The following is a 24218-nucleotide window of genomic DNA, read 5'->3' on the forward strand; positions in this document are numbered from 1 at the left end:
TCTCCCGCCGCGGGGCACCGCGCCGAGCGCACGGCCCCGCCCCTGCGCGTTCCCATTGGCCGGCGTCCTTCACCCGGCCCGAGCGCCCCCTGTTCTTGGTCTCTGATTGGCCCGCGGTGGCCCACACCCTCAGCGCGGCCCCGCCTCCGGGGTAAGGGACCTGGGCGGGTTCTAGAACGCTCAGACGCCGCGCGGGGCGGGGATTGGTCCGCGCGCTCCTGGCTTGGCTCCTTGCTGCTCGTGGCAGCCTCTCTTGGGACACCTGCTCGCTCGGCCTGTCCGGCGGTGCGGGAATTCTCTGCCGCGCTCTCTCCCGCCCCCTGGTCCGCAGGGCGGGGAGAAGGGCTGGACCGTCCCATCTCCGGACCCCGACCCGACCCCGCGGCGCGCTGCTGAGTCGTCCCACGGCGAGATGAGCGCGGACGCGGCGGCCGGGCCGCCCCTGCCCCGGCTCTGCTGCCTGGAGAAGGGTCCGAACGGCTACGGCTTCCACCTGCACGGGGAGAAGGGCAAGATGGGCCAGTTCATCCGGCTGGTGGAGCCCGGCTCGCCGGCCGAGAAGGCGGGGCTCCTGGCCGGAGACCGGCTGGTGGAGGTAAACGGCGAGAACGTGGAGAAGGAGACCCACCAGCAGGTGGTGAGCCGTATCCGCGCCGCGCTCAATGCCGTGCGCCTGCTGGTGGTCGACCCTGAGACGGACGAACGGCTGCAGCAGCTGGGCGTCCAGGTCCGGGAGGAGCTGCTGCGCGCCCAGGAAGGGCCCGGGCAGGCTGAGCCGCCGGCCGCCGCGGAGGCGCCGCGCGAGGCCGAGAAGAGCCCGCCGGAGCGGGTAAGTGCGGGCCCGGGCCGAGCGGCGAGGCTGGAACGAAGTTGGAGGGGGGATCGGGGAGAGACCCAGGCGCCCGGGACTCCCAACCCTGCTCCCGCCTTGTCTTTCTGAAACCCGATCCTCGAGGGAGGGACTGCTTCCGCCCGCCGACTGGGCGCACTGGCGGTTGCAGGCTTGGGGCTGCGTCCCGCGACCCCCACTCCCCTTCCCAGACAGGGCTGGGACCCTGAGCGCCTTTACCACCTACACCTCTTGACCCTTGGTCTTTGGTAGGGAGGTGAGGGAGCCCGGTCCCCTTTTCTGGGTTCTGTTGGTGGGGTCTGCTCCCGTTCCTCGGAACCACGCAATCTCGCCCTCACCGCCCCAGAGGTGCCAGCTTCCTCCACGGCCCCTGTGGGTGGTAACGGAAGCTGGAGTGAAGCGAGCGCGGCTCCGACTTCAAAGAGCTAGAGGAATAACAACCGCCTTTTCTGTGCGGAGCCCCGGCGCTGGGAGGGGAGGGATCGCAGACAGGGTTCTCCCTTCCCCCCAGCCCGCTGGTGTGTATATCATTAACTTCAGGCCGGCTGGACTTCATCCTCCTCCTGAAGTCGGTCGGGTGACTTCTAGGAAAGAAGAGGAAGCCCCACCGTCTCAGGGCAGCGTGTTGGGGGCTGGGGTGCGGAGAAGAGGTGCAGAGGCCTTGGAGTGGTGGCGGCTCCACCACCCAGGAGGATTTATGATTCTCAGGAATGTGAGGAGTAAGCGCTACCTTGTATCTGGGAGCGGAGGGAGGACCTTGGAGGAAAAGAAATGGCTGGGGAGAGGGAGAGGTGGGAGTGGTCCCGTGGTACTCTACCCTCCAGCGGCCAGCGGGGCTCACCATGGGCAGGTGGTCCTGTCCTGGCATCATCTGTCTCACTCCAGTCCCTGGACGGCAAGCAGGCTGGTTGCTTTTTGCCCATGTTTGGTGTTTGCACAAACGATCCCAGTTTGGATCAGCTGCCCGAGGGGCAGTGGCAAACAGGAGCTGTGCTGAGCCTCCTGTTCCCAGAGAGTGGAGGGGGGAGGCCTCCCCAGGCGGGTTTGGCTTGCACCAGCTCTCCACCTGGTGGCAGCATGTGGCAGGGGTGTCCTTAGTGCCAGCAGGAGCCTCCCTGGACAGAGAAAGGGCACAGTTCAACCTTAAGGTAGAAGGTGGAGCCTGAGAGGACCAATTGGTTTGGTGAAGTGAGGTCACCAGGAGCCTTGTCCAGCCAGAGATGGGTGCCGGCAATGACAGGGCTGCCCGGCTCCCACTTCCTGCCGCTGCCAGGCTGGCATTGGCAAGGATGGGGGAGGGGTCGGAGCACCCCTGGCAGGGGTTTGACACCAGGGAGTTAGAACCTATGACCTCTCGTCCCAGGCAGAAGTCCAGTTTGAGCTTTGTGCTGAGTGCATCAATTTGCCATTCCCTGTTTGTTTTTTTTCATTTGGACTTTGGCACTCGCACAAGTAACGCACCCCCCCTAAGTCGCAGTTATGTTCAACTCCTCCCATTGCCCTTTTGGTTTTGCTGCTGGGTGTGTGGGGAGGGGTGCTAGGGGAGAGGCCAGACTGGAGGTTTGACCTAGCGCACAAGCTCCCGCCACACCATTTGAAAAGGCAGCAGTGCTTCCACCCCTGGAGCACAAAATCAGATCCCCCCAGATGGTGGTGTGACACCTGCATTCGTGTGTACTTTGCTAGGCCAGGAGAAGGGAGCAGAACCGCCTCCAGCCAGTCCCGGGAACACCATCACCAGGCCTCTTGGGTTTATGGTCAACAAGCAAGTCACAGAACTTCTCTGAGCCTTGGTTCTTCCATCTGTAAAATGGGAGCATTGGATTACAGTGGTACCTGCTTTCTCTAGAATTTTACAAGTATGAGAAGTACTCGAGCCCCTGGTGGATGCTGAATTGAGTTCCTTTATGCCCAAGCACTGGAATCCCAGCTCTGTGCAAGGACTCCTTTGGCCTTATACAAAGCCTATCAGCACTGTTAAGACCCTCTAGTAGGATATTCCAGTTAAATCTGGTATGGTGGTCATGCAGGTGACCCACTCCATCACTGCAAAAAAATGTTAATAAACATCCTAAGAGTTATTTTTTTTTTCCTAAAAGACATCTCTTGTATAAAGCATTTGAGTTTTACTAGTTAGTTTTAGCCTGAATTTGTATGCAAAGTAGAGGCTGTTATGGTATCTTCATTAGTTCTCATAAGTGAAAAAGATGTTAAGTGGAAAAGTGCATGCAGAGAATGGGTGGCGGTGACATATCATTGGGAAGAACAGCCCAGTGGAGAATGATAAGGGCAGAGGGTGAGGGTACCTGTAGTACTGGTCTGGGAGGATGTGGAGGGGCACTGCCAGCTCTGCACACATGGGGAGAGAGGAGCAACACCCCTGCTCACAGCCCCGCAGTTACAGGAGGAGGCCTGAACCCTGAGTTCGTGCCCAGCACAGGGGCCCACAGTGGTGGCTGGGCAGGCCTGAGCCAGCTCCACTCTACTAGCTGGGCCACCTCGAGCCAGGTTTCTTAACCTCTTTAAGCCTCTGTTTCCTCTTGTGTAAGGTGGAGGCGGTAGCAGCTGCCTCGCGGGGCTGTGGGGATTAAATGAGGATGTTTGTGAGGCCGGCAGCTCGGTGCCTGGCACCAAGGGAGTGCTCAGCAAACGCTGGTTGCTGGTCCTTGAATTCAGAAATATTTCACAGTGACTGACATGCCCACCCGTGGGACAGCTAGCCTGGATCTGCCTCTCTCGTTGGGCAAGTGCAGCTGTGGCCAAGCCTGGCTCTCAGCAAGTGCTCAATCAGAGTCGCTGTTGTTGAATAATCTTATGCTGTTCCACAGCCCTTTGCAATTTGGCAGCCTACTCTCGCCACCACCCCTCTTGTGCCCTCCCCAGTCCACCCGACCACACCGAGGGTCCGATTCCCTTCCAGCACGCTGTGCTCTCCCAGCCTTCACACCTGGATATCGTCCAGCCTGGGAGCCCTTCAGGCCCCTTCTCCACCGGGCACCCTCTCCAAGACCACTCACGTCCCGTGGAGCCTTTCCTCAGCCCCGCAGGCAGAGTGAGCTCCTCTCCTCACCTCCTGCTCCCTGTCCTTCCATGTTTTATCGCTCTGAACACACAATATCTGAATCATCTGTTCATGATGTCCTGCTCTACTGCATGGTGAGTCCTGAGGCTTATTTGTATTTATATCCCCTGTGCTGTGCCTGGCACAGAGTAGGGAAGAGCCCAATAGATAATTTTTGAGTTAATGAATGAATGTATAACAGCCATCAGGGACCTTTGGCCACATGCATCTTGTGCAGCACACCTGGGCCTGTTTGTGCCTCAAGCACACCCAGAGATCAGAATTCCAGATAGAACCTACCCACTCCTTTTTCTTGTCTACCAGCAGCTCCCATTTTAAGACTAGAAGGCCAAAAATCTGGGCTCTGGGGTCAGCCATATCCATGTGTGAATCCCATCTCTGCCGCTTGCTGGCTCTGCAACCCTAACTGTTCGTTGTTCCCTGCCAGCCTCAGCTTCTATCTGTGTGAAGTGGAGACACCAGCATCCACCCTGCAGGGTTGTTGGGGAGCTTCTATGAGATGATGGAGGGGTGTAAGTGCCCATCCCGGAGTGGATTCCTGCCAGACCAGACCCTAATCCCAGAGGCAGAGATAGTGCAGGCACCCCAGGTAGCAAGATGGGTGGGTGGGCACAATTAGCTGGCACCCTACCAACCCCTTTCCCAGGGCAGGCCATGTCACACTGACCAAGCTGGAGTCTAGGTGGGCAGGACAGGGTTTGAGCTGCAGGATGTTTGGACTTGAAATGGACAGGGTGTGTGATGGTTTGTGTGTGGTTCCTCCTCTTAAGCCACACATTTGGGATTTCTTTCTCTCATGCTTTAGCCCCTGGTTCTTACCTTCAGGTTCCAGTAAAGTTAAATCAGTAATTCTGGAGGTAATTCTCTGGGAAAGGCAGGATGGGCCTTCCTTCCCAAGGAACCCCATGTGTCTCGATGGGGGCCCTTGTCTTCCTCCCCAGACTTCCCATCCCACGGGTCCCTGGGAAAGGAAGGGAGCTCTTAGAATTAGGGGAAGAAGGGGCCTAGCCCAGGTCTTGTGGGTGCTGCAGGCCTCTTACAGAGGGAAGCCGGAATTCTAAACCCCACTAATAGGTGCTCCTCTGCTGTTGCTGCTCTGAGATAGAGTGACGGGAAGGAAACCCAAATTTCTAGTGCCCAGCCCTGTGCCATAAAGATATCGATATCCTTAGCACTGATTCCCCCATGACAACCCTGCAAATTAGGTATTTTCTCCAGTTTGTAAGTTGATAGTAATTGTTCAATAAATGATAGCTATTTGTGTCCAGCAATGTGCTATGTACTAAGCATGGCTTATAGTCATTTAATCCACATGTCCACCCTATGGGTGGGGCAGGTATTAGCCCCACTGTCCACATGTGGAGACTGAGGCTTGGTCAGTTCAGGTGGGTGGCCCCAGGGCTCTCCACTGGTAAGCCCTGACCGCATAGCACCGTGTGTCTTGGAACCCAGCTCGCTCTGACTCCAGTGTCTGCACAACCATTCAGCCACGCAAGTGGGTTGTGCTTGAGGGCCTGACTTTACAGCTGGGTATCTCTGCCCATCATGTTCTGGGCCACACGAGAGCCATCACAGTGGCATAAATTCAGGCTGCTTGAACCAGCTTCCTGCAGGGGTCCAGGTCGCTGGGACCTTTGGGCCAGAGCTCCCAGATGCTTCTCTCCCCCGGAGCGGGGGGGTAGTCCTTCAAGCACCATCAGGAAAGGTGTCAGCCCTGATGGAAGACCTCAGCCCAGAGGGGCAGGCTCCTGGCCCCATCCCTTCTCACGTGATGCACTGGGCCAGAGGGCCAGAGTCTGGCAACCAAGTCTGTACCCCATACAGGTCCTAAGAACCTACTCTTGCTGCCTCTGGGGCTCCCCTGTAACAGAAAGGGCCCCCCTGGAGGCTGACCTTAACTGCTGGCCTTGGCCTTCCTTCCCCACCCCGGAGTGGGACAACTCCTCATGCCTCCAGACCCCTAGGCAATGTTTAGGTTCCTATGCCCTAGAACAGGACAAGTGGTACAGGTTCAAGTGCCGCTCACTGCTGTGTGTCTCAGGCCAGAGGTCGGACTTTCCAGAGACAAAGCTTCCATCCTCTCCCTGTGCATGTTATAAGGTTATAACGGGTGCCTGATTCTGACAAAGGCCATGGGGATATAGCATAGTGTTTGGGGCTGAGAGCCTAATGGTTGAGGGTGAGACCTCTAGGATCTCTGCAGGCCGCTATGGCAGCCACTGGCCATGTGTGGCTCTTGGTACTTGAAATGTGCTCGTCCACATTGAGGTGTGCTGCACATGTACAGTGCACACCAGATTTTGAAGACTTAGTACAAATAAAAGGATGTACAATATCCCATTAATAATTTTTTAAATGGATTACATGTTGAAATGATAATATTTTGGATATATTGTGTTAAATAAGATATTACCATTAATTTCTCTTGTTTCTTTTTACTCTTAATGTGACTACTAGGAAATTCCTAATTACCTACCTGACTGGCGTTATATTTCTATTGGGCATTGCTACTGTGGACCTGAGTTCAGAGTCTGCCTTCTCCTCCCGTCAGCCATGTGTACTTGAGCAGTTTACACGACCTCTTTGAACCTGAGTTGCCCCATCTGGGAGAGAAGGGCAATAATAACTCCTCGCAGGGTTATAATTGGGTTTTAACAGGAAAATACATACAAAGCCCTAGTGCGTACTTGGCACACAGTAAGCGGTCAGTAAACGGTGGCTGCTGTTTGTTTCATGAGCTCCCTAAGGGTCCTTACAGAGCCTCTTGAGACAGCTCGTAGGAGTTAACTCCAGTGACTTCTGGGAGGAGGGGGAGGGAGGATGGGGGAGTGCATGGGGTGGCCAGCCTGGACAGTGTCCAGCCAGGCAGCAGCCCACGTACCAGCCTGCTCCATCCCAGGCTTGCCCAGCCCTGGGGAGACCTGAGCCAGACTTTCCCTCGGGTGGGTCTCTGACCAGCACCAGGAGAAAAGAGCCAGAGGGAAAGCCTGACTCAGGGCACTGCAGGGGTGTGTTGGAGAAGCAGCCTCCACTTTAGCGTACGTCCCCCTCCTGGATCCCACCCCGCAGGGCTCTAGGGAAGGGCCTTCCCACTGAGAGACAAGAAGCACAAGATAAGGGCCGAAGTAGCTCCTTTCTTGCCGATGGAGGGGCCCAACATTCCTCAGCCCGCACAGACCTGGGGGAGGGCCTGCAGGGTGAAGTGAAGCCGCATCAGGGCTTAGGGCAGGGGTCAGTGGCAACCAAGCCCTTCATACCTCCCCTTGGGTGAGGAGAGGCTGCCTGAGGCCTAGAGCTCTGGACACTGGCCCGTGGTCCAAGCTCCTGGTCACTTCCCAGGCTGCCCTAAGGACAGTTCCCCCATGCTGCCCAGTTACCTGTCACCCCCAGGCAGGGCCAGCTCTCACCATCCTCGCTTCCTTGAAGAGCTGGCACCTGACCCAAGCCTGTGTCTCCAGGGTCACATGGAAGACTGAGCTGCCTCCCGGAGCAGCCACGGTTCCTTACTCCCAATCTTCCCCCTGCCCCTCCACCAGAACGCCAGGGCTCCTTCCCCTACCCGCCATCCCCTTCTCCCTACCCTGTTTTGGGGCTGGTCTCCCTGGTAGGGCAGCAGGGCACCATTCTTATTTGCATAAACAAGAGCCCTTGGCTGGGGCTGGGCTGGAGGAAGGGCAGTCTTGGGACATGGGGGTCACTTCTGTTGTTCCCCTAGCCGCCTTGGTGGTCTTCCTGCTCCTCCAGCCCACCCCTTCTGGGGCCCAGAGCTGGCTGGCCTCTGGGAAGCAGCTTGGCTGTTTTCTATAGGGCCCATCACCATGGCACCTGCCAGGGAGGGGCTGGGCCCAATGGGGCATTGGCCCCCAGCCGCCCTCCCTGAGGAGGAGCAGGGAGTGGCCCTGGACCTGCTCCCCAGAGACGGTCACCAGGATTAGAGTATCGACTTTCCCCAGCTTTCCAGGTGGCTGCTGGTGGTGCCGGTGCCTATTGAATTCCGTGCCCGCTGTCCGCTCCCTGGGCTGTGTGGGTGGAGGTGACTTGGGGTGGGGCTGGGCTCCTTGGGGGAGAGGAGGGATGGAGGGAGGCAGCCACGGCAGGCCTGTGACAGCCTGAAAACCCGAGGGTGGGAGAAGGCCCCATGAAGAGAATCTGGAGGCAGCTCTCCGGGCAGAGTCTTTTCTGGAAAACGGGTCTGATGTTGTCTGAAAGTTAGAGACTGAGACCCATCCAGCCCCCAGCCGCCCCAGCCCATTTGCACTGCCTATTGGCCACCATTGCCCAATGTTCCTTCCTCTCACTTCCAGGTCTCTGCCAGTCTCCTCACTGAGCAGATCTTGATTTTTACTTCCAAGCTGTCTTCATCACTGGGAGTCCTACCTGAGGCTCTGAACACTCTGGGGCCACGTTCCCCTTGAAGTCGTCCCCCACCCTCCACCCCCAGCTCTGAAGCTGGCACCATGGCACGAGGCAGCTCCTGGGGGCCACACATGAGGCCCAAGATGGCCCTGACTTTCCATTTACCCCTTTTCCGCAGAGGCAGAACCCTGCCGCTGCCCCAGCTCTGGGAGTGCAGGCCCAGGAGCAATGGTGGCCAAGCAGCAGCCAGGTGCCTGGCCTCACCATCTTCTCTTCTCAGTGCTGGGCCAGGGCCCCAGGGAGGTTGTCTCCAGGGACTCCTTCTGCCAGCACCAGGCTCCACCCAGGCTGGGATGGGCTGACTCAGCAGCTGGCAATGACTCCTCCTGGAGACAGCTGGGGGAGGAGTGGAGAGAAACACGGCTGGTCTCCCTGGAAGAATGGGAAGCCCTTGCTCCTTCCTGCCCCTTCCTGCCCCTTCCTGCCCCTTCCCGTGGGAAGGGAGGGAGCCTCCAGGGACTTGGGAAGGAGGGAACTAGATGGGGCTCTAGGTGTCTGAACACTTAGGAGAACTACCTGGGGCTTTCTGTCCCCCTGGCCAGCCACCCCCAGGGGGCAGTGGAGCAGGTGCCAGGGCAGGGGGAGGGAGTGGCAGGGGCCTGCATCCTCAGGCTGGGGCCCCCATTTCCCCCAATCCTCATGGCTTGGTGCTGGCAGAGGAGAGCGAGGTCCAAAGCAGGCCTTCTAGCTTCTAGCTTCTAGCAGGTGACCAGGCAAGAGGTCCTGGGGTGAAATGTGCTGAGGATCAGTAAGGGAAGCCCACAGCACAGAGCTCCTGGCCTAAAGGTGAGCATCACGGGGGCAGCTAGTGCAGCCCTGCCAGCCAGGGGAGGACCTGGAGCCGCCAGGTGCCCCCCAGCCCAGTTCCAGCCACAAACCCAGCCCAGGCCTGCTCACTGCCACGTTGCCTATCCCAAGCTCAGGCCGTAGGTCTGGCTGCAAGTAGCCTTCAGCACCGGAAGGAAGGCTGTGGTTTCATCAGCTCCCAGCCACTTCTCCGCAGAGACTGCAGCCACTACGAGGAGAGCAACCCCAGTGTTTGTGACTCCTGTCGAGGAGCTCCAAGTGGGCCTTGTCCCAGTCTGGACTTGGGTCCTTAAGGGCCAGCCCACGGACGGTGGAAAGGACGAGGGTTCCAAGTCAGAGACCCAGTTGGAAATCTGGCTTCTCCACTGTAAAGCTGTGTGAAATTAGGCAGTGGGCTTAACATTGCAAGTCTCAGTTTCCCCATCTTGAAAACGGGGGTGACCAGCCCCAGGCAAGTTGCTATGGGAAGGCTCTTTGGAGTGAGGGGAGGCGGGAAGCAGCAGAGATATCGGAGCTGCCCTCACCCTTCCCCGTGATTCACCCTCCCCACTTTCTCAGGGTGACCGCAGAGCTCAGCCGGGCTGGGACAGAAAGGTGAGCCTGCCCTGGTGGTGGCAACTGGTCAGACCTGTTCCTGCTCACCTCGGCCCCCTGGAGGGAGGGCTGGGCTGGCAGCTTTGTGGAGGGATTAGCTGGCAGGCAGAGGAGCCTCACTTACTCCCGGAACAAGATCCTGGAGGGCTGCGGGCTGTGGGAGGGGCAGCATCGGCATGGCGGGCGGGCCTGCTGCCAGTGGGCTGCGCAGTGAGGAACAGGAGGGGGTGAGGAGAACTTGGGAGAAGTAGGTGCTTCACAGCCCCTGGGGAGAGGGTGCCTCTGTGGGCCTGCCACTTTTATGCTCGCTTCGCTGTCGTTTGGGATGAGAGAAACCTGCTGAAGGAAGAAGGGGAGAATGGCCAGGGGCCTTTAGCCCAGATTAGGGTGAGCGCAGGCCCAACCATCACCCTCCTTCCTGTCTCGGCCTCTCCACAACCCCACCAACATCCTGAAACACAGAAGGACCCGCCCAGGCACTTAAGGGAAGGCACAGTCACGCCCCCGCCACCCCCCTGAGAGCGGAGGGTGGGGACTGAGTCTCACCGCAGATGGCAGCTGTCTCCTGGGGCTGGCAAGTCGAGGCAGAGACCTGTAAGATCTCCTTGCCTTCCCCACCCATCCCTTGCCTTCCCTACTCCCAGCTGGGGATTGAGGTTTCAGAGCAGCCTGGCATCCCACCCCCACCCCCCAGAATCTCACTTCTCAGCTTCATGCAACTCTTCATTAGTATTAGCAACCGTGGGACAGTCTACATGTGCACAGGGATTGTACATTTGTAGTGTTTCCATGTATGTTAATTATCTCACTCAGCCTCACAGTGACCCTGGGAGGCAGGCAGCACACTAAGAATGGTCTGTAAATGAGGAACCCGGAGCTCTGAGAGGGAAATTACTACCCCAGGTCACAGAGCCAGTAAGCAGGGAAGCTGGAACTTGGGTCAGGGCCGTGATCCCAGCCATTGCTCACTGCCTGGCGTCCCGGGTGATAACCCAGAGCTAGCAGGCTGGCCGCTGAGGCCCTGCCCCTGGCCTGGGAGGAAGTGGGCAGGAACCCCGACTCAGTCCTTGGGCTCAGGCTTCTGGCTGAGGTTTCGGTTACTGGGCCCACTGACACCCTTCTCCCCTCCATCATGTAAACGTGTCCTAGGGCTGCAGCTTCTAAACTAAGCTGCTTAAGTTGGACCAAAGATGGTGAAAACCGTTTTCAGCTGAGTGTCTGAATGCTCAAGAGTAAGCTGCCTGTGCCCTTTCAATAGGCCACCCTCTCTGGCCATGGCCGCAGCCTCGCTGGGCTCCCTTCAGCCCAGCCCTGCTTTTCTGGGCCTCTCCCCTTTCAGGCTCCTTGCGGACCCACAAGGGTTCTGTTGCTGCCTTTGCCCTCAGCTGGACCAGCCTTGATTCTGCCGGTCAGTGTCCTTGTCCTGTCCAGGACCCCTGGCTGTGCTGCCCCCAGCTCCCTTTTGGTGAGGATGAGATGGGAGCCATGTGGGTGAGGAAAGGCTTTACTGGAAACATGTGACCAGCTTTCAGTAAACACCTGCCCCCGGCTCCCCTGCTGCAGAGAACGGCGTACAAAGGGGGTCCCTAGTCACATGTTGCAGATACCCAGACACCACCCCCCAGAGGGCCAGACTGAGCCATAAGCGGGGAGGGATGAGGCAGCAATCAAAAAACATGATCAACCTTAGGAAGTCACAAAGGGAAGGGACTCAAGAGCTCATCTGGTCCATCCCTCATTTGCCAGAAGAGGAAAGTGAGGCTTGGACAGGGGCAGCGTTCTGCCCGGGGTCACCAAGGCAGTTTCCTGCAGTGCCGGGTCTCCGTGCAGGTCTCCTGAGTCCCAGGCCAGCATTCTCGCACACTGCTGTGGAGGCTCTAAGCAAACTTGCATTATTCCTAAATCTTCCTTGGTGGAGAGGTGGGCTCAGGCACAGGGCAAGGAGGGCAGGACCCAGGATGATGTGGAATTGCCATGGACCCTCCTTTATGCCCACAGCGCGAGCTTCGGCCTCGGCTCTGCACCATGAAGAAGGGCGCCAATGGCTATGGCTTCAACCTGCACAGCGACAAGTCCAAGCCAGGCCAGTTCATCCGGGCAGTAGACCCTGACTCGCCCGCCGAGGCTTCAGGGCTCCGGGCCCAGGACCGCATCGTGGAGGTAATGCCTCTTGCCTCTTCCCAGGCTCTTCCTTCCTGACTGCCTCCCTACAGATAAGCAACTCTTGGGGCAGCCGTCACACCATCTGCTCCTTGGTTAGCCCATGGGGCCCAGGCAGCACATAGATGCAGGATAGATGGATGGATGGGGGGTAGGGGGAAGAACGGGGGTGGGTGGGCAGGAGAGAAGGAAAGAAAGATGGGTGATGGATGGATGGACCGACTGACTTCTTTCCTGTCCCCACCCCCCCTGGGCTCTTCTTCACCGAGCACACCCACTCAGCGGCCCGTGATTCACCCATCCATCCAGGTAGAGGTCTGGGCCACCCTCAGGTTTCCCACTGCCTGAGGCCTCCATGTCAGGCACAGGAATAGGGGCCAGAGGGTGAACTCCTTCTCTGGAGTGAGGCTGTCAGGCACACTCATACACTCTTGTGCTGTGCTTAGCGGGAGAGGAAACAACGTGAATCCAAATGCCTTGGGCAGGTCCCAGAATCTCAGTCTTAGAACCTTAGAGCTGGAAGATCAGCTCTCCCAAGACTTCTCATTTTACATGTGAACAAACTAAGGCCCAGAGAGGAAAGTCGGATGGCAAGTCCGTAGAGAAGCCGGGTCCCAGCCCAGGCCTCCAAGATCTTTCTCTCCTGTCTGTCACAGCTGGGTTTGTTTAGTCTTGTCGGATCTTTTCTTAGGCTTTTCCTATGTGTCCTGCCTCCCCTGGCTGTCAAGTAGGAGGACCACTTGGCCTAGTTCAGGACCCTATAGGCAAGGGGGCTGAGTGTCCCCAGATTGCCAACTGGTCAAGGACAAAGAGGACCCCTTGTACCTCCTCCTCCTAACCCCCACCCCGAGACCTGTGCCAGTAACATCTGCCCCCACCCACAGGTGAACGGGGTCTGCATGGAGGGCAAGCAGCATGGGGATGTGGTGTCTGCCATCAAGGCTGGTGGGGACGAGACCAAGCTGCTGGTGGTGGACAAGGAGACTGACGAGTTCTTCAAGAAATGCAAAGTGATCCCATCTCAGGAGCACCTGAATGGTGAGCTGAGTGGGGCAGCAAGAGGCCCCCAAGTCCGAGGTGTGGGCCAGGGCTCTAGACTTGACTGTGTCCCAGGTGAGGGTGGACAGCTTCCTCCTTGAAGTTCCCTTCTTCTCCTTCAGGGGAGGCCCAGAGGTGTGTACTGGGAGAGAGGGGCCTATGTCAGGAGAGGAAGCAGGGATTGGCAGTGGTCCCTGAAGATGGCATATGCCAGGGATGAGCTGGCATGAGGGATGGCGGGATAGGACAGAGCTGCTGATGCCCCGGGCAAAGCTGCAGCGCCAGAGGGAGGCCTGGGCCCCACGCCTCACCCGCAGCGAGTCCTCAGGGCAGGGCTGATACGAGGAGAGGGTTAACTCTGGGGAGGCCTCCAGCCTTTGCTTGGTCTGATCAGAGTCCAGTGACAGAGGCCCAGTGCCTCCCCTCCCTTCTCTTAGGTTGTCTTGGAAACCCAGGCTTGCTGGCTCTAGAGAGTGGTGGGTACCCCCTCAGTCCCTGGGCTCCTGCCCGAGCCCAAGCCAAACAGGGCAGGGCTGCTACACCGGTCAGGGGCAAGTTAAGTGCTCTGCTGTCTGGTCTGGACTTGCTCCCTAAGAATATGGCTCCTGGGGGCATGGAGGAGGGGTGTAACCTCTTCGGACTTTGCAATGGGTGGGGCCTCCCTGAGAGTGTCAGGTGGGGGGGGGCGGGGTCCACACAAAGGTCCTGCCACAGACTTAGATCCCTAGCTGGAGGGGCCTGTTGGGTCCCATAGTTCTTGGAAAGATGGTGGGTCAGTGGAAATCCCTAGCAGACTCTGGGCATGGGAGGTGGGCATCACCTTACCCTTGTCTCCCCAGTTCACAGAAACCAGATAACTCAGATAATCTCCTTCCTCAGTGAGGGGGAAACTGAGGCCCAGAGAAGCCCCAGCCTTGCTTTTGGGGACATGGTGTGGGGGAAGACTCAGCTGAAATCTGGATTCCACTCAGCTCCTCAAATACCTTCCCCTGCCTCCCCCAGATCCTTCTCTCCCCACCCCAAGTAATCAGCCCTCAAACATCTCTCCTTCTTCTGTCTCCCTCTGGCTGGGGAAGAAGAGCCCTGAGAACTACAGTGACGGCAGCCTCTGGGCAGAGGACCTGCACAGGCAGGGGCTAGGGGCAGGTCTCATCCCCAGGTGTTCCTCTCGGGTTCTCCAGGATGGTGTCCTCTCCCCATTCCTCCCACCTGGATGTAACTATCCCCACAGAGGAAGGCCCTTCCCTCCCAGCGGCTGCCTCCTGACCAGTGAGACAGCTCATGGGGAAGGGGCCGGCTTGGGGAGAGTGGGCAAGTGAGCATCCCTGTGCCCCGACCTGACCACTGTGGTAAGGCTGTGGGTGTCAAAAGGGCAGAAACAGTGAGAGTCAGGTATGCCTGACTGCCCCAGCCCGGTGCAGGGCAAGGGGAAAGATGCTCATTGATGTTAAGCTCAGAGTTCAGAAGAAACCCACCCAGGCTCACCAGTCCCTGGAGGTGGAACAGCCCTCCTTGCAGTGATGTGGGGCCTCTATGCTAGGTGAGTCCAGTGAGGGTGACCCCAGGCTGGTGTTCTCTTCCTCTGACCCCTCCTGCCACCACCAGGTTTTCCATTGGCTGGGGGAGGGCACACCCAGGACACTGCCCTGAACCCTCTTGCGCCCTCATCTCCGCATTGGCAAGTGGCCGAGGCAGGTACTAACCATAATCGGGGTGTGGTTCCATTCTGATGACACCATCATCACCTAGGAAGCATTTAAAAAATACTGATTCCTAGACCTGCCCCAGACCCACTGAATCAGCAGCTCTGGTGCCAGGGTCCAGGAATCTGTATTTCTAACAAGCTTCTTTGGTGATTCTTAGGCAGCCAGCCTAGAATTTCAACTCCATCTAGGACAATGCTTTTTTCAAACAGCTCAGTACTCATCAGTGGTTCATGAGATTAATTTAGTAGGCAGAGACCAGTCTGTTTTGTTAAGTGAAATTGAATAGAAAATATCAAAGAGCATTGCAATATAGTAAGGATGAGTTTTGGGGGATGTAGTAAGGGTAGTTTGTTTTGTGAGACTTGTGTTACACACACGCACAATCTTTGTGTCACTGGGCATCAAATGTACTTAGAGTGGGTTGTAGTCAAGAGACTTTTAAGCACTAACCTAGGGAACAGGATCGAATTATCTGTCCAAATCCGACAACTCTCACCTCTCCATCCGCATTCCCCTGTGCTTCTGGACTCACCTCCGCTCTTTTTTCCTCCACCTAGGTCCCTTGCCTGAGCCCTTTACCAATGGGGAGATCCGGAAGGTAAAGGCAGACCCTCTGCTTCTCTGGTCTCAGTCCAGGGGCTGCAGGAGAAGGGTGGAAGGTGGCATGGTTGGGAAAAGGAGAGCTGTCTGACTCAGGTTGAAACTTCGATTTCCAAGCTGCTCCCTCTTGAGCTCAAGCTCTGTAACTGTCAGTGCACCCCTCGGCCCCTGCCTAGGGCCAAGGCATTTGGGAGGGAGAGGCCTGGTTGGGCCCCTCTGCAGCCCGCCATCCTGGGTGACAAGCCCCGCCTCCAACTCACCACCATACAGAAGAGGCTATTCTTCCCCCCAAGAACAGAGCTTCAGTGTCTGGCCGCGCTGCCCAGCCCCTGCTACTTCCAGTCTGTGTTGGAAGAACAAAGCCCCTCCCCCCTCCTCCCCGGGCGGAAGGGAAGAGAAGGCAGTGGAGGCTGGGGAAGAGATGGTGGGGCTGGGTGCCAGCTGAGGCCACAGAGGAGCCCAGGCAGGAGCTGAGCGCCAAGCTGAATCCCTGGCCAAGGCCTTCACTCTGGGATGGGCCGACTCAGAGTCGGACCACGGAGTGGGAGTTCTCTGCAGGGTCTGCTCAAAGGTTTCCCTTACCCAGGGGCTCTGCTAGGGCACACAACAAGGGGGGCAGCCCCGGACCACCTGAAGTTTCTGTCACTCAACCTATGGGTCTAGAACTCTCATCCACCTTATTCCTTCAAAGCCCTTCTTGGCTGCTTTGGGGTTAAGGTTTCAAGATCTCTGGGGTCAAGTCCAAGTAAACACGTGGGCCACAAGAGGTTCAGGGAGCATCCCATGTGTTCCCCATGCCAAGCAAAGAGGCCCCCAGTGTCCCCACACTCCAGAAGCCCCTTCTTGGTCACTGGCCCAAAAGGCGACTCAGCCCTGAAGGCTACACAGGGAGGACTTGGGGGGAGTGAGCAATTCAGCTAATCCCACAATGGTCCCTCCCACCTAGGTGGTGCAACCAGCCTGCCCTCTGATCTCTGGAGGAATGTAAAACTGTAAATCCCCCAAGGGACCCTGGCAGGCTCAGGCCGTGGAGCTTTGGGTGGATGGCAGGGGCCTGAGTAGAACTTCTCAGACCAATGCACCTGTCTTCCCTGGGAATCCTCTTCCTTACTCAGGACTTCCCCACCCCATCCCTCGCCAACCCACACCTCTCTCCTCTGTGCCAGGAGAACAGTCGTGAAGCCCTAGCCGAGACGGCGTCTGAGAGCCCCAGGCCAGCCCTGGCAAGATCCACCTCCAGTGATACCAGTGAGGAGGTAGGCTGGCCGGCTGGGTGGGGTGGGGGGTGGGCCTGGGTTACAGGAAGCCCATTCCCAGACCACACTTGTTCCTGGCACACCAGCCAGCCTTGGAGGTCACATGCTGAGCCACGTTCTGTTCTTGTGACCTGGCTTCCCCGGGCGCTGCCCCAAGGGAGCCACCTCGCTGAGGCTCAGGGCCTGGGAGCCTCACCAGGCACTAACTCCCGCTCTCTGCCTCCCCCTCCTCTTTACAGCTGAATTCCCAAGACAGCCCCAAGAAACGGGACTCCACGGCACCCTCATCTACCTCCTCCTCCTCCTCCGACCCCATCCTGGACTTCAACATCTCCCTGGCCGTGGCCAAAGAGAGGGCCCACCAGAAGCGCAGCAGCAAACGGGCCCCGCAGATGGACTGGAGCAAGAAAAACGAACTCTTCAGCAACCTCTGAGCGCCCCTCCCACCAACCCCCCAGGAAAGCTGGAAGGGCCGGCCAGTCCCACACCCCGACCTAACTCCCTTCCCCTCTTCCCCACTTCCCCCCAAATCGACAAACAAATCAGCACCAGCATCTCCCATCTTTGCAAATCTGATTTTTCTAGAGAACTATGTTCTTCCCTTATTGCAGGGAAGGTGAATGGTTTTCCGTCCTGCCCCAATCAAAAAGCAGACTCTGTCCCCCTCCCCCTCACTGAATGCTTCAGGCTACCAGGTGTCCCCTTGCTACCCCAACTGGGACATCACTGGGACCTGCACCAAGCAAGGATCGTGGGACCTGCAAGAGGTCATCTTCCCTCACGACCCCACGAGATGACTGGGTCCAGGGTTGATCAAGGACTTGATTATAGCGATGACATCTCGGAGTAGATGGGGGTGCATCATCCTGAGAGCTGTGGCTTGGGCATCTTACTTTTGTTCATTTGATTTTTTTTTTGTTTTTTTAAGTGCAGTATCACAGAGTTTAGAAGGATTTTTGTTTCCTTGATTAACATGATTTTCTGGGTTGTTGCATCTAGGACATAGCAGCAGCCTCAGCCTTAAACTTTGTTTCTTCTCCCACCTTAGAGACCCTGGCACCATGGGGAGGGTTTGACCATGCCCTGCCCAGCCCAGCCTTGAGCCAAGCACCACCATTGTAAGGAAGCTCCATCAGAAATCCAACTGGTTTCTCCAACCCACCTCAGCCTCTGTGTCTTCCTTTAGAGCTCTGTCTTCAAGAAATGACAAACGGGTATTCCCAGGGTGGCCTCAGGCTGAGAGGGCAGGGTACAGCTGGAAGGAGAGGATAGTGGGGGTGGGAGGTAGGTAGCTTTAACCAGGCCTCAAGCCTGTCACTGCCCAGGTGTCCAGGCTGTGAGTCCTGTGGGAGCAAGACCCACCCAGCTCCCATGTACTTCACTTGGTGGTCAACATGCCTGGGCACACTGGGGCTGCCCTACAGGGATGTTTTTCGGGGAAAGTGGGGAGTGGGGGCTGAGACCCACATGCTCAGAGGGCTCTGAGAGGTTCCTCTAACTCCAGGAGCATTGAAAGTGTGAATCCCAGATGGAGCTGGCTTAGGAATGCAGAGACTTGGCTTTAATCTTTCTGCTTGCAGGTGCAGGATTCCCAGGAGTGGCCTGAGCTGGCGCCAGATACTCTATCTTATCTGGCCATGTACCTGATTGGAGGACAGTTGTCCAGGCCTAGGGGAAAACAAACCTGGCCAGCTGGGCCCTGGGACATGCCATGTGGGGTAGAAGCGACCTTCCAAGGGCAAAATGCCCTGCTCCTCCACAACAGATCCATATACCCCTGGCACCTCAGGCCTCATCCTGGAGGTCTGCCAGGGTGGCCTGCAAGGGCTGAGGCTGCTGAGCTGGGAGGTTCCAGGGCAGGTGCTCAGAGAGAAGGAAGGGAAGTTGGCCCCAGGCTACTCTCCACTCAACCAGGAGACCACTCAGAAGCCAGGTTTCTGGGACTGAGGAGAACAAGTAAAGAGAGAGTGAGCCATGGAGGGGAGCTGTGGAACCCTCCGGCGTTGAGAGGACCGGTCACTATCTGACCATCTTGGCCCCTTGTTGGAGTCTGGATTCCACCAGCCTTAAGAGGAACCATCCAGGGCCGGCCCCCTGGCTTAGCGGTTAAGTGCATGCGCTGCGCTTCTGGCGGCCCAGGTTCCAATCCCGGGCACGCACTGACACGCCACTTCTCCGGCCGTGCTGGGGCCGCGTCCCACATGCAGCAACTAGAAGGATGTGCAACTATGACGTACACCTATCTACTGGGGCTTTGGGGGAAAAACAATAAATAAATAAAAAAAAAAAAAAAGAGGAACCATCCAAAATCCTTATCCTGGCACGAATCACCCTGGGCCCTGCTTGGCTGCACCTGGCCTGCCCCCACCCACCCTTGCCTCTACCCTTTGAACCCTGATGGAGGGCTCAGGTGATCAGGCCTGAACACTGCCCTACGGGGCTGTAGAGGGGCCCCTCCCTATATCACCTGCTGGGTGGGGAAGCCCTAGGACCTTTGACTCTGGTTAAGCTGACGACAGGTGGAAGGAACAGGTGGCTCAGAGGGAACTCCTATGGCTGAGGGGCCAGGGGCATCGTACAAAGGGGGCCCCAGCAAGCGAAGTTCGTGTCTTCAATTCAGGCACGTTTTAGATTCTAGTTTTTCACATACATAGTCTGGTGTGAGATGCCAGGATCAAGGGGACTGGGAGCTGAGTGACCTCAGCAATAGTTCCAGTGTCATCGTGAGCTCTGAAGCCTTGGGCAAGTCACCTCAACTTGCCTGGGACTGTTTCCTTCCCTCGAAAATGCCCTACGTGCCCTCAAGAGTTTTTCATGACTGTGTTTTGAAATGTGCCTGGCCTTTCTTGAGGGCCACCCTAGATTATGACAGTGCACATGGGATGGTTAGAAGTCAAAAGGTGGGCCGGCCCCGTGGCTTAGCGGTTAAGTGCTCGCGCTCCGCTGCTGGTGGCCAGGGTTCGGATCCCGGGCGTGCACCGACGCACCGCTTCTCCTGCCATGCTGAGGCCGTGTGCCACATACAGCAACTAGAAGGATGTGCAGCTATGACGTACAACAATCTACTGGGGCTTTGGGTGAAAATAAATAAATAAATAAGTCAAAAGGTGTCCTCCTCCGAGGTGGGGAGACCTAGCCTAGCTCTATTAAGCACCCGTTGCCAGGCAGCCTGGCCATCCCGAACCTGTGCCTCCAGCACCCCCTCGTGGCCTTGTTAGGTGCAGCTGCTCCCAGAGGTGGAGGGGTGAGGAGTGGCGAGGGGGAGGACACAGGTGCCTTCGGGACAGTACAGCTGAGTGGCCTTTGCTTCCTCCCGCAGCCCCTGCAACTGAGCAGGAGGCCCAAAGTTTCATCAGCAGAAGGGTGCTCTCCAGTCATAAGGAGTTGTATCCCAAACTAACTCGACACTCAAAACTGGCTCCAAAGACGAGAGAGAAGGAGCAAGGACACTTGCCCACTTTCCAAGCCACTTGTCTGTCCCAGGATTTCCAAACCTCCCGAGGTCACACCCAGCCCGCTTCCGCAGGACAAAAGAGGACTGAGCTACCCCTGCCCCGTTCCTACCACAATGGACCAGATACTGCAGGCTGACCTCCTGGGAGCTCACTTCCACATGGGCCCAGTGAGAACACGGGGAAAGCTGGCCATACAGTGTGCTTTACTCCCAGCCTCTGGCCTTCCAGGTGGAAGGGAGGTCCCGCCCACTCAGCAGGCCCCCCTTCTTCTCCAGCTCCCACTTCCACCCTACCTCCTCCCATAGATTCATGCTGTCCACTCCAGGTTCCGAGAGTCTGAGTCCAGGTTTGGTCAGGAGGAGGGGCTGGCCCTGGAGTCGCTGCCAGCCTCAGAGAGGCCAAGGCAAGTTCAGCCCAGAGTCTGAAAGGCCCCAAAAGGAGATTCCCAGCCTGGAGCAGGGCCAGGAGCACTCTGCCCTGAAGGCCCTGACCATTCACCTCCTGTTGCAGGGTTCTGATGTTCTGGAGTGTGTGGTCCTGACACCCCCGTTCACACAGGGTGGCTGCCCACAAGGCCGGCTATCAGTGGGGCTCCAACCACCGATCTCTGTAGGGCTTTTCTTCCACATGGCTGGTCTGCTGCAGAAGCCACTGCCGCTCCGGCTCACTCATCATCAGTCTGAATGTCACCTCCTGGAAGACGGTGCTCACAGCCAGCTATGTGAGCCAGAGAGAATAGGGCTGGCTAAGTTACATCCACAAGTTCGGGCACCACCGGGTCCCACCACCCAGACCCAGGCCTCACCCTCCCTCAGCAACAGCCTTACCTGCTCGAAGTGAAGTTTTTGGAACATCCGGATGCTCGGTTCATTTCCTTGCCCAATTTTAGCCTCAAACTTGGTCAGACCTAGCCTGGTCACACCTCCCAGAGGAGATGAGATAGAGGGACAAGCTGCAAGATGAAGCCCCCCCCCCAGCACTCCCTGCCCCTCCTGTCACAGTTTGCAGTAGAGGCATCTGTCACCTGCCCCCAATCCTTAGGCCCGAAGAAGGTTCACTCCTCACATGCCCTAGCCTTCACCTGGGGCCTGGCCACTTCTCCCCCACGTTGTCTGCTCGGACTTCCTTACCATAAGACAGCATCATGAGAACAGCCTCAGTGCCAAAGCCCTTGCCCCTGCAGCTGGGCTCTAGGAGAAACAACAACAATCACTGACACCGTGCGCCAGAGTCCAGCACAGGCACTTGCCAGATACAATCTCACTGAATCCTCACAACTCTAGTTCATAAATGTTATCATCATTCTGCAGATGAGGAGACAGGCACAGAGAAATTAAATGACTTCTCATTTAACACCCAAGGTCTCACAGCTTGGAGACACCCAGCAACCTGACCCCAAAGCTGAGCCCTTAACCTCACTGTGCTGCCTCATGAGGACAGTCACATAGCCTCCTAGGAGAAGGCTGGGGACCAAGAAGACACGGAAACTGGAGGGGGTTCTCCCACAGCATGGGAAGATGCTCTGGGGAAGATCATTTATTTTTGGAGGGTCCCCAGCCCATCCCAAGGATGGGCCAGACTGAAGTTTGAAGACCTAAAACCAAAGGTTAAATTCCCACCTAAGCATAAGAAGGGAATAAAGTGAACCACTAGGCTAACAGGGTACCAAGCGGCAGTCTGCCCCAGCCAGGGGCTGGGCTTACCAACGCCGGAGCCTCCCAATGAGCTCTCTGAGCAGATCCGAGGGCCAGAAGGTGGGGAAGGCAGGGCCAGGTGGAACGAACCTGCAATCATGACCTCAATCTCCCCCAAGGAGGGGTCCCCAGGATCCGTGAGGAAGAGGTTCACATCTCCCACCATGCAGCTCTCTTCTGTGGTGCCTGTCTGGGCCTGCCACTTCTCTGCATCCAGCACAATAAAGGTACACTCTAAGGAGGGAGGCGACAGGATTATCACCTATATTCCCCAAAGAAGCGCAGTGAGAACAGTCTTCCTACCCAAGCCAGAGAACTCCCATCATCTCTGAGCCTGGCAGGAGCAAAGGCGGGCCAGAGCTTCTCTCAGCTGACTACAAACCCCTAAGTCTGCCTCGTGCAGGAAACGAGGGCTTTCTCCAAACAGCAGCTGTATTTGCAGAGAGTGAGGGACCCAAAGAAGAGCAGTAACCTCACTGGGCTTGCGGAAAGGGACATGAGAGGCAGGGTCTCAATTTACAGCCAGCGCCCAAAACGCTTTACTTCCTCTAAATCCTTCCAAGCCTGGTGCCGTGAGTGGGGAAGAGGACAGAAGCATCAGCCACAGAGACCAGCTTCAGTGGGCATCAGAGCATAAGGGTTTCGGGCACCTTCCAGGCTTTTCACGAAGCGCCTTTCACAAAGTTTCTGTGGCCCCAGAAAGGCTACAGCTGGGAAGGAGGAAGGGAGGGAACCTGCAGACTGCCTCTGGAGTCAGCCCTCCCACTACCAGCCCGGCCTGGGGCCTCCGCTTCTCACTGTCCGCATCTTCCCGCCAGCTGTGCTGCATCGCATATTCCTGCTCCAGGGTCAGCGGCTCAGAGGCTGTCAGACGCTGCAGCTCCTCTGATTTCATCCACTCGTGGTATCTGCAAGGCCAGAAAGATAGCCTTCGGCATGCAGGATCCATTCAGAAACATGGGTCTAACACTTCATGCGATGAAGAAATGGAGAGTAGAAAGGAAAACCCCACAGAGCTAACACAGGGCTCACAGAAGAGCCAAAGGGTTACAACTGCTCCTAAGGCAAAGGGCCATAGGTAGAAGACCTAGAGCCAGGCTAGTCCTACAAGAGAACAGCTGGAATCAGTTCTACCTGTCCAGCGTCCTTGTCTCAGGGGTCTGTGCAGGGGAGCAGTCTGAAGCTAAACATTCCTCAAATTCCTGAGGGGAAGTATATGGCAAGCCGACTTCAACAAAGAAGGCTAGACAGATTTCCACAAAGGCCAAGCACCAGGAACCCCCAAAAAGAAAAACTACAAATAGAGAATACACCCCTATACCACCACCATCTCAATCTACCAGACATTTGCCAACTGCCCCCATAAGAGTCCCACCCTGTGACTCAGTGCTGGCCTTTCAAAACAATAGACATCAGAACAGCTCAGTTTTATAACAAGCTAACGTTTACTCTCCAAGAATTGAGCATATTCAATGGCACCAATTTACAATTAGGTGAAAAGACAATATCTTTTTTTCTTACACACATTTAGTTTACATACAATAATTCCTTACTGAAAGGCCAAAAAGGAAGCTGAGAGGTGGAAAGGGAAAATCAGGGGGATGGGTGACTTCCTCCAGGAAAACCATAGTCCTCTGCTTCAGTTTTCACTTTTTTCTGTGTGTAATTACTTCTCACACCAATGTTTCTCCCTCTCAGAGGAGACAGCCTCTGAGATTTGGGCTAAAGAAGGCTGACCCTCCTCGCTGTGCCTTGGAGAGCTGGCTTGCACCCCATGACACGTGTAACGGTTACCTAGGCACATGCTCTGAGGTGTAGGGCACCAGCACCACCTTCTTCCCCAGCAGCAAGATGTTCTGATTTAACCTCATGGTAGCAGCCTGCGGGTGGGGAGGGCAAAGACTTCCGGAACCTGAGTTTCCTCCCACTTAGGGGGGAGCCGGCCTCTCAATTCACTAAATGCCTCCTGGGGCTATTGTCGGAAGAGCCTCCGTCCTTCTTTCCTTCCAAACTCTTCAGAGAACGCGGACCCTAAACCCCTTGCAAAAACGGGAACCGGGCTGGTTAAAGATAATTAAACAATCCTTCATTCGCATCTTAAGAAGCCAAGCCGGGGCTGCCATTTCTGCCTGTGCCTTCCGCCCCACCTCCCAGAACTTCGATACCGCAAACCCAAGCACCAAGACCTATCCCCAAAGCTCCCACCACTTGCTCCAGTCCTGAGACTCCGCCCCAGGATCAACTTTCAGCCCTGCCTTGAACCTATTTCCAACCCCTGCGACTACCCCACCGGGCTCCGGCCCGCCCTCTTCCCGACGCCGAGCCAGATCTCCCAGACAACTTTAGGGTGAGGCAGGCTTAAATTCTCAATCCCCTCCCCTTTGTGTGGAGCTACCGGCTACTCTCCTCGAAACCCTCTGCCAGCCACCGAGGTCCTAGAATGACGAAGTTTACACCCACTCCCCGCCGACGAAAGCGTCGCCAGAAGGTCCCAAGCAGCCCGGCTTCCCTACCTGCCAGACAGCCGCCCCTCCCACGTACCAGTGTGACCGCACTCCGC

The 24218-nt window shown here is 57.0% G+C and overlaps 2 protein-coding genes across 7 annotated transcripts; one reads left to right on the plus strand and one right to left on the minus strand.

Moving 5' to 3' along the window:
- The first annotated feature begins 196 nt into the window (after positions 1 to 196).
- Positions 197 to 17670, plus strand: NHERF1 (NHERF family PDZ scaffold protein 1). The gene is made up of 6 exons (XM_058561519.1): positions 197 to 829; positions 11748 to 11909; positions 12794 to 12947; positions 15211 to 15251; positions 16420 to 16509; positions 16749 to 17670. Exons 1-6 carry the CDS (start codon positions 413 to 415, stop codon positions 16941 to 16943), a joined length of 1059 nt encoding a protein of 352 aa, XP_058417502.1. The 5' UTR covers positions 197 to 412; the 3' UTR covers positions 16944 to 17670.
- Positions 17671 to 19624: 1954 nt separating this feature from the next.
- NAT9 (N-acetyltransferase 9 (putative)) lies at positions 19625 to 24189 on the minus strand. 6 transcript variants are annotated; one of them, XM_058561537.1, is made up of 7 exons: positions 24172 to 24180; positions 23453 to 23538; positions 22457 to 22566; positions 21749 to 21892; positions 21095 to 21154; positions 20792 to 20886; positions 19625 to 20681 (listed from the first exon to the last, which is right to left on the minus strand). In XM_058561537.1, the coding sequence occupies exons 2-7, from the start codon at positions 23527 to 23529 to the stop codon at positions 20547 to 20549; spliced, it is 621 nt and encodes a 206-aa protein (XP_058417520.1). In that variant the 5' UTR covers positions 23530 to 23538; positions 24172 to 24180; the 3' UTR covers positions 19625 to 20546. The 6 variants fall into 6 exon arrangements, with proteins under 6 accessions (XP_058417520.1, XP_058417522.1, XP_058417521.1 ...); XM_058561536.1 differs by lacking the exon at positions 24172 to 24180 and adding an exon at positions 24054 to 24163 and having other exon boundaries at positions 19626 to 20681; XM_058561534.1 differs by lacking the exon at positions 24172 to 24180 and adding an exon at positions 24054 to 24163 and having other exon boundaries at positions 19626 to 20681; positions 23453 to 23689.
- Positions 24190 to 24218: the final 29 nt, after the last annotated feature.

Source organism: Diceros bicornis, chromosome 18, assembly GCF_020826845.1.
Source record: "Diceros bicornis minor isolate mBicDic1 chromosome 18, mDicBic1.mat.cur, whole genome shotgun sequence".
Classification (NCBI taxonomy): Eukaryota; Metazoa; Chordata; class Mammalia; order Perissodactyla; family Rhinocerotidae; genus Diceros; species Diceros bicornis.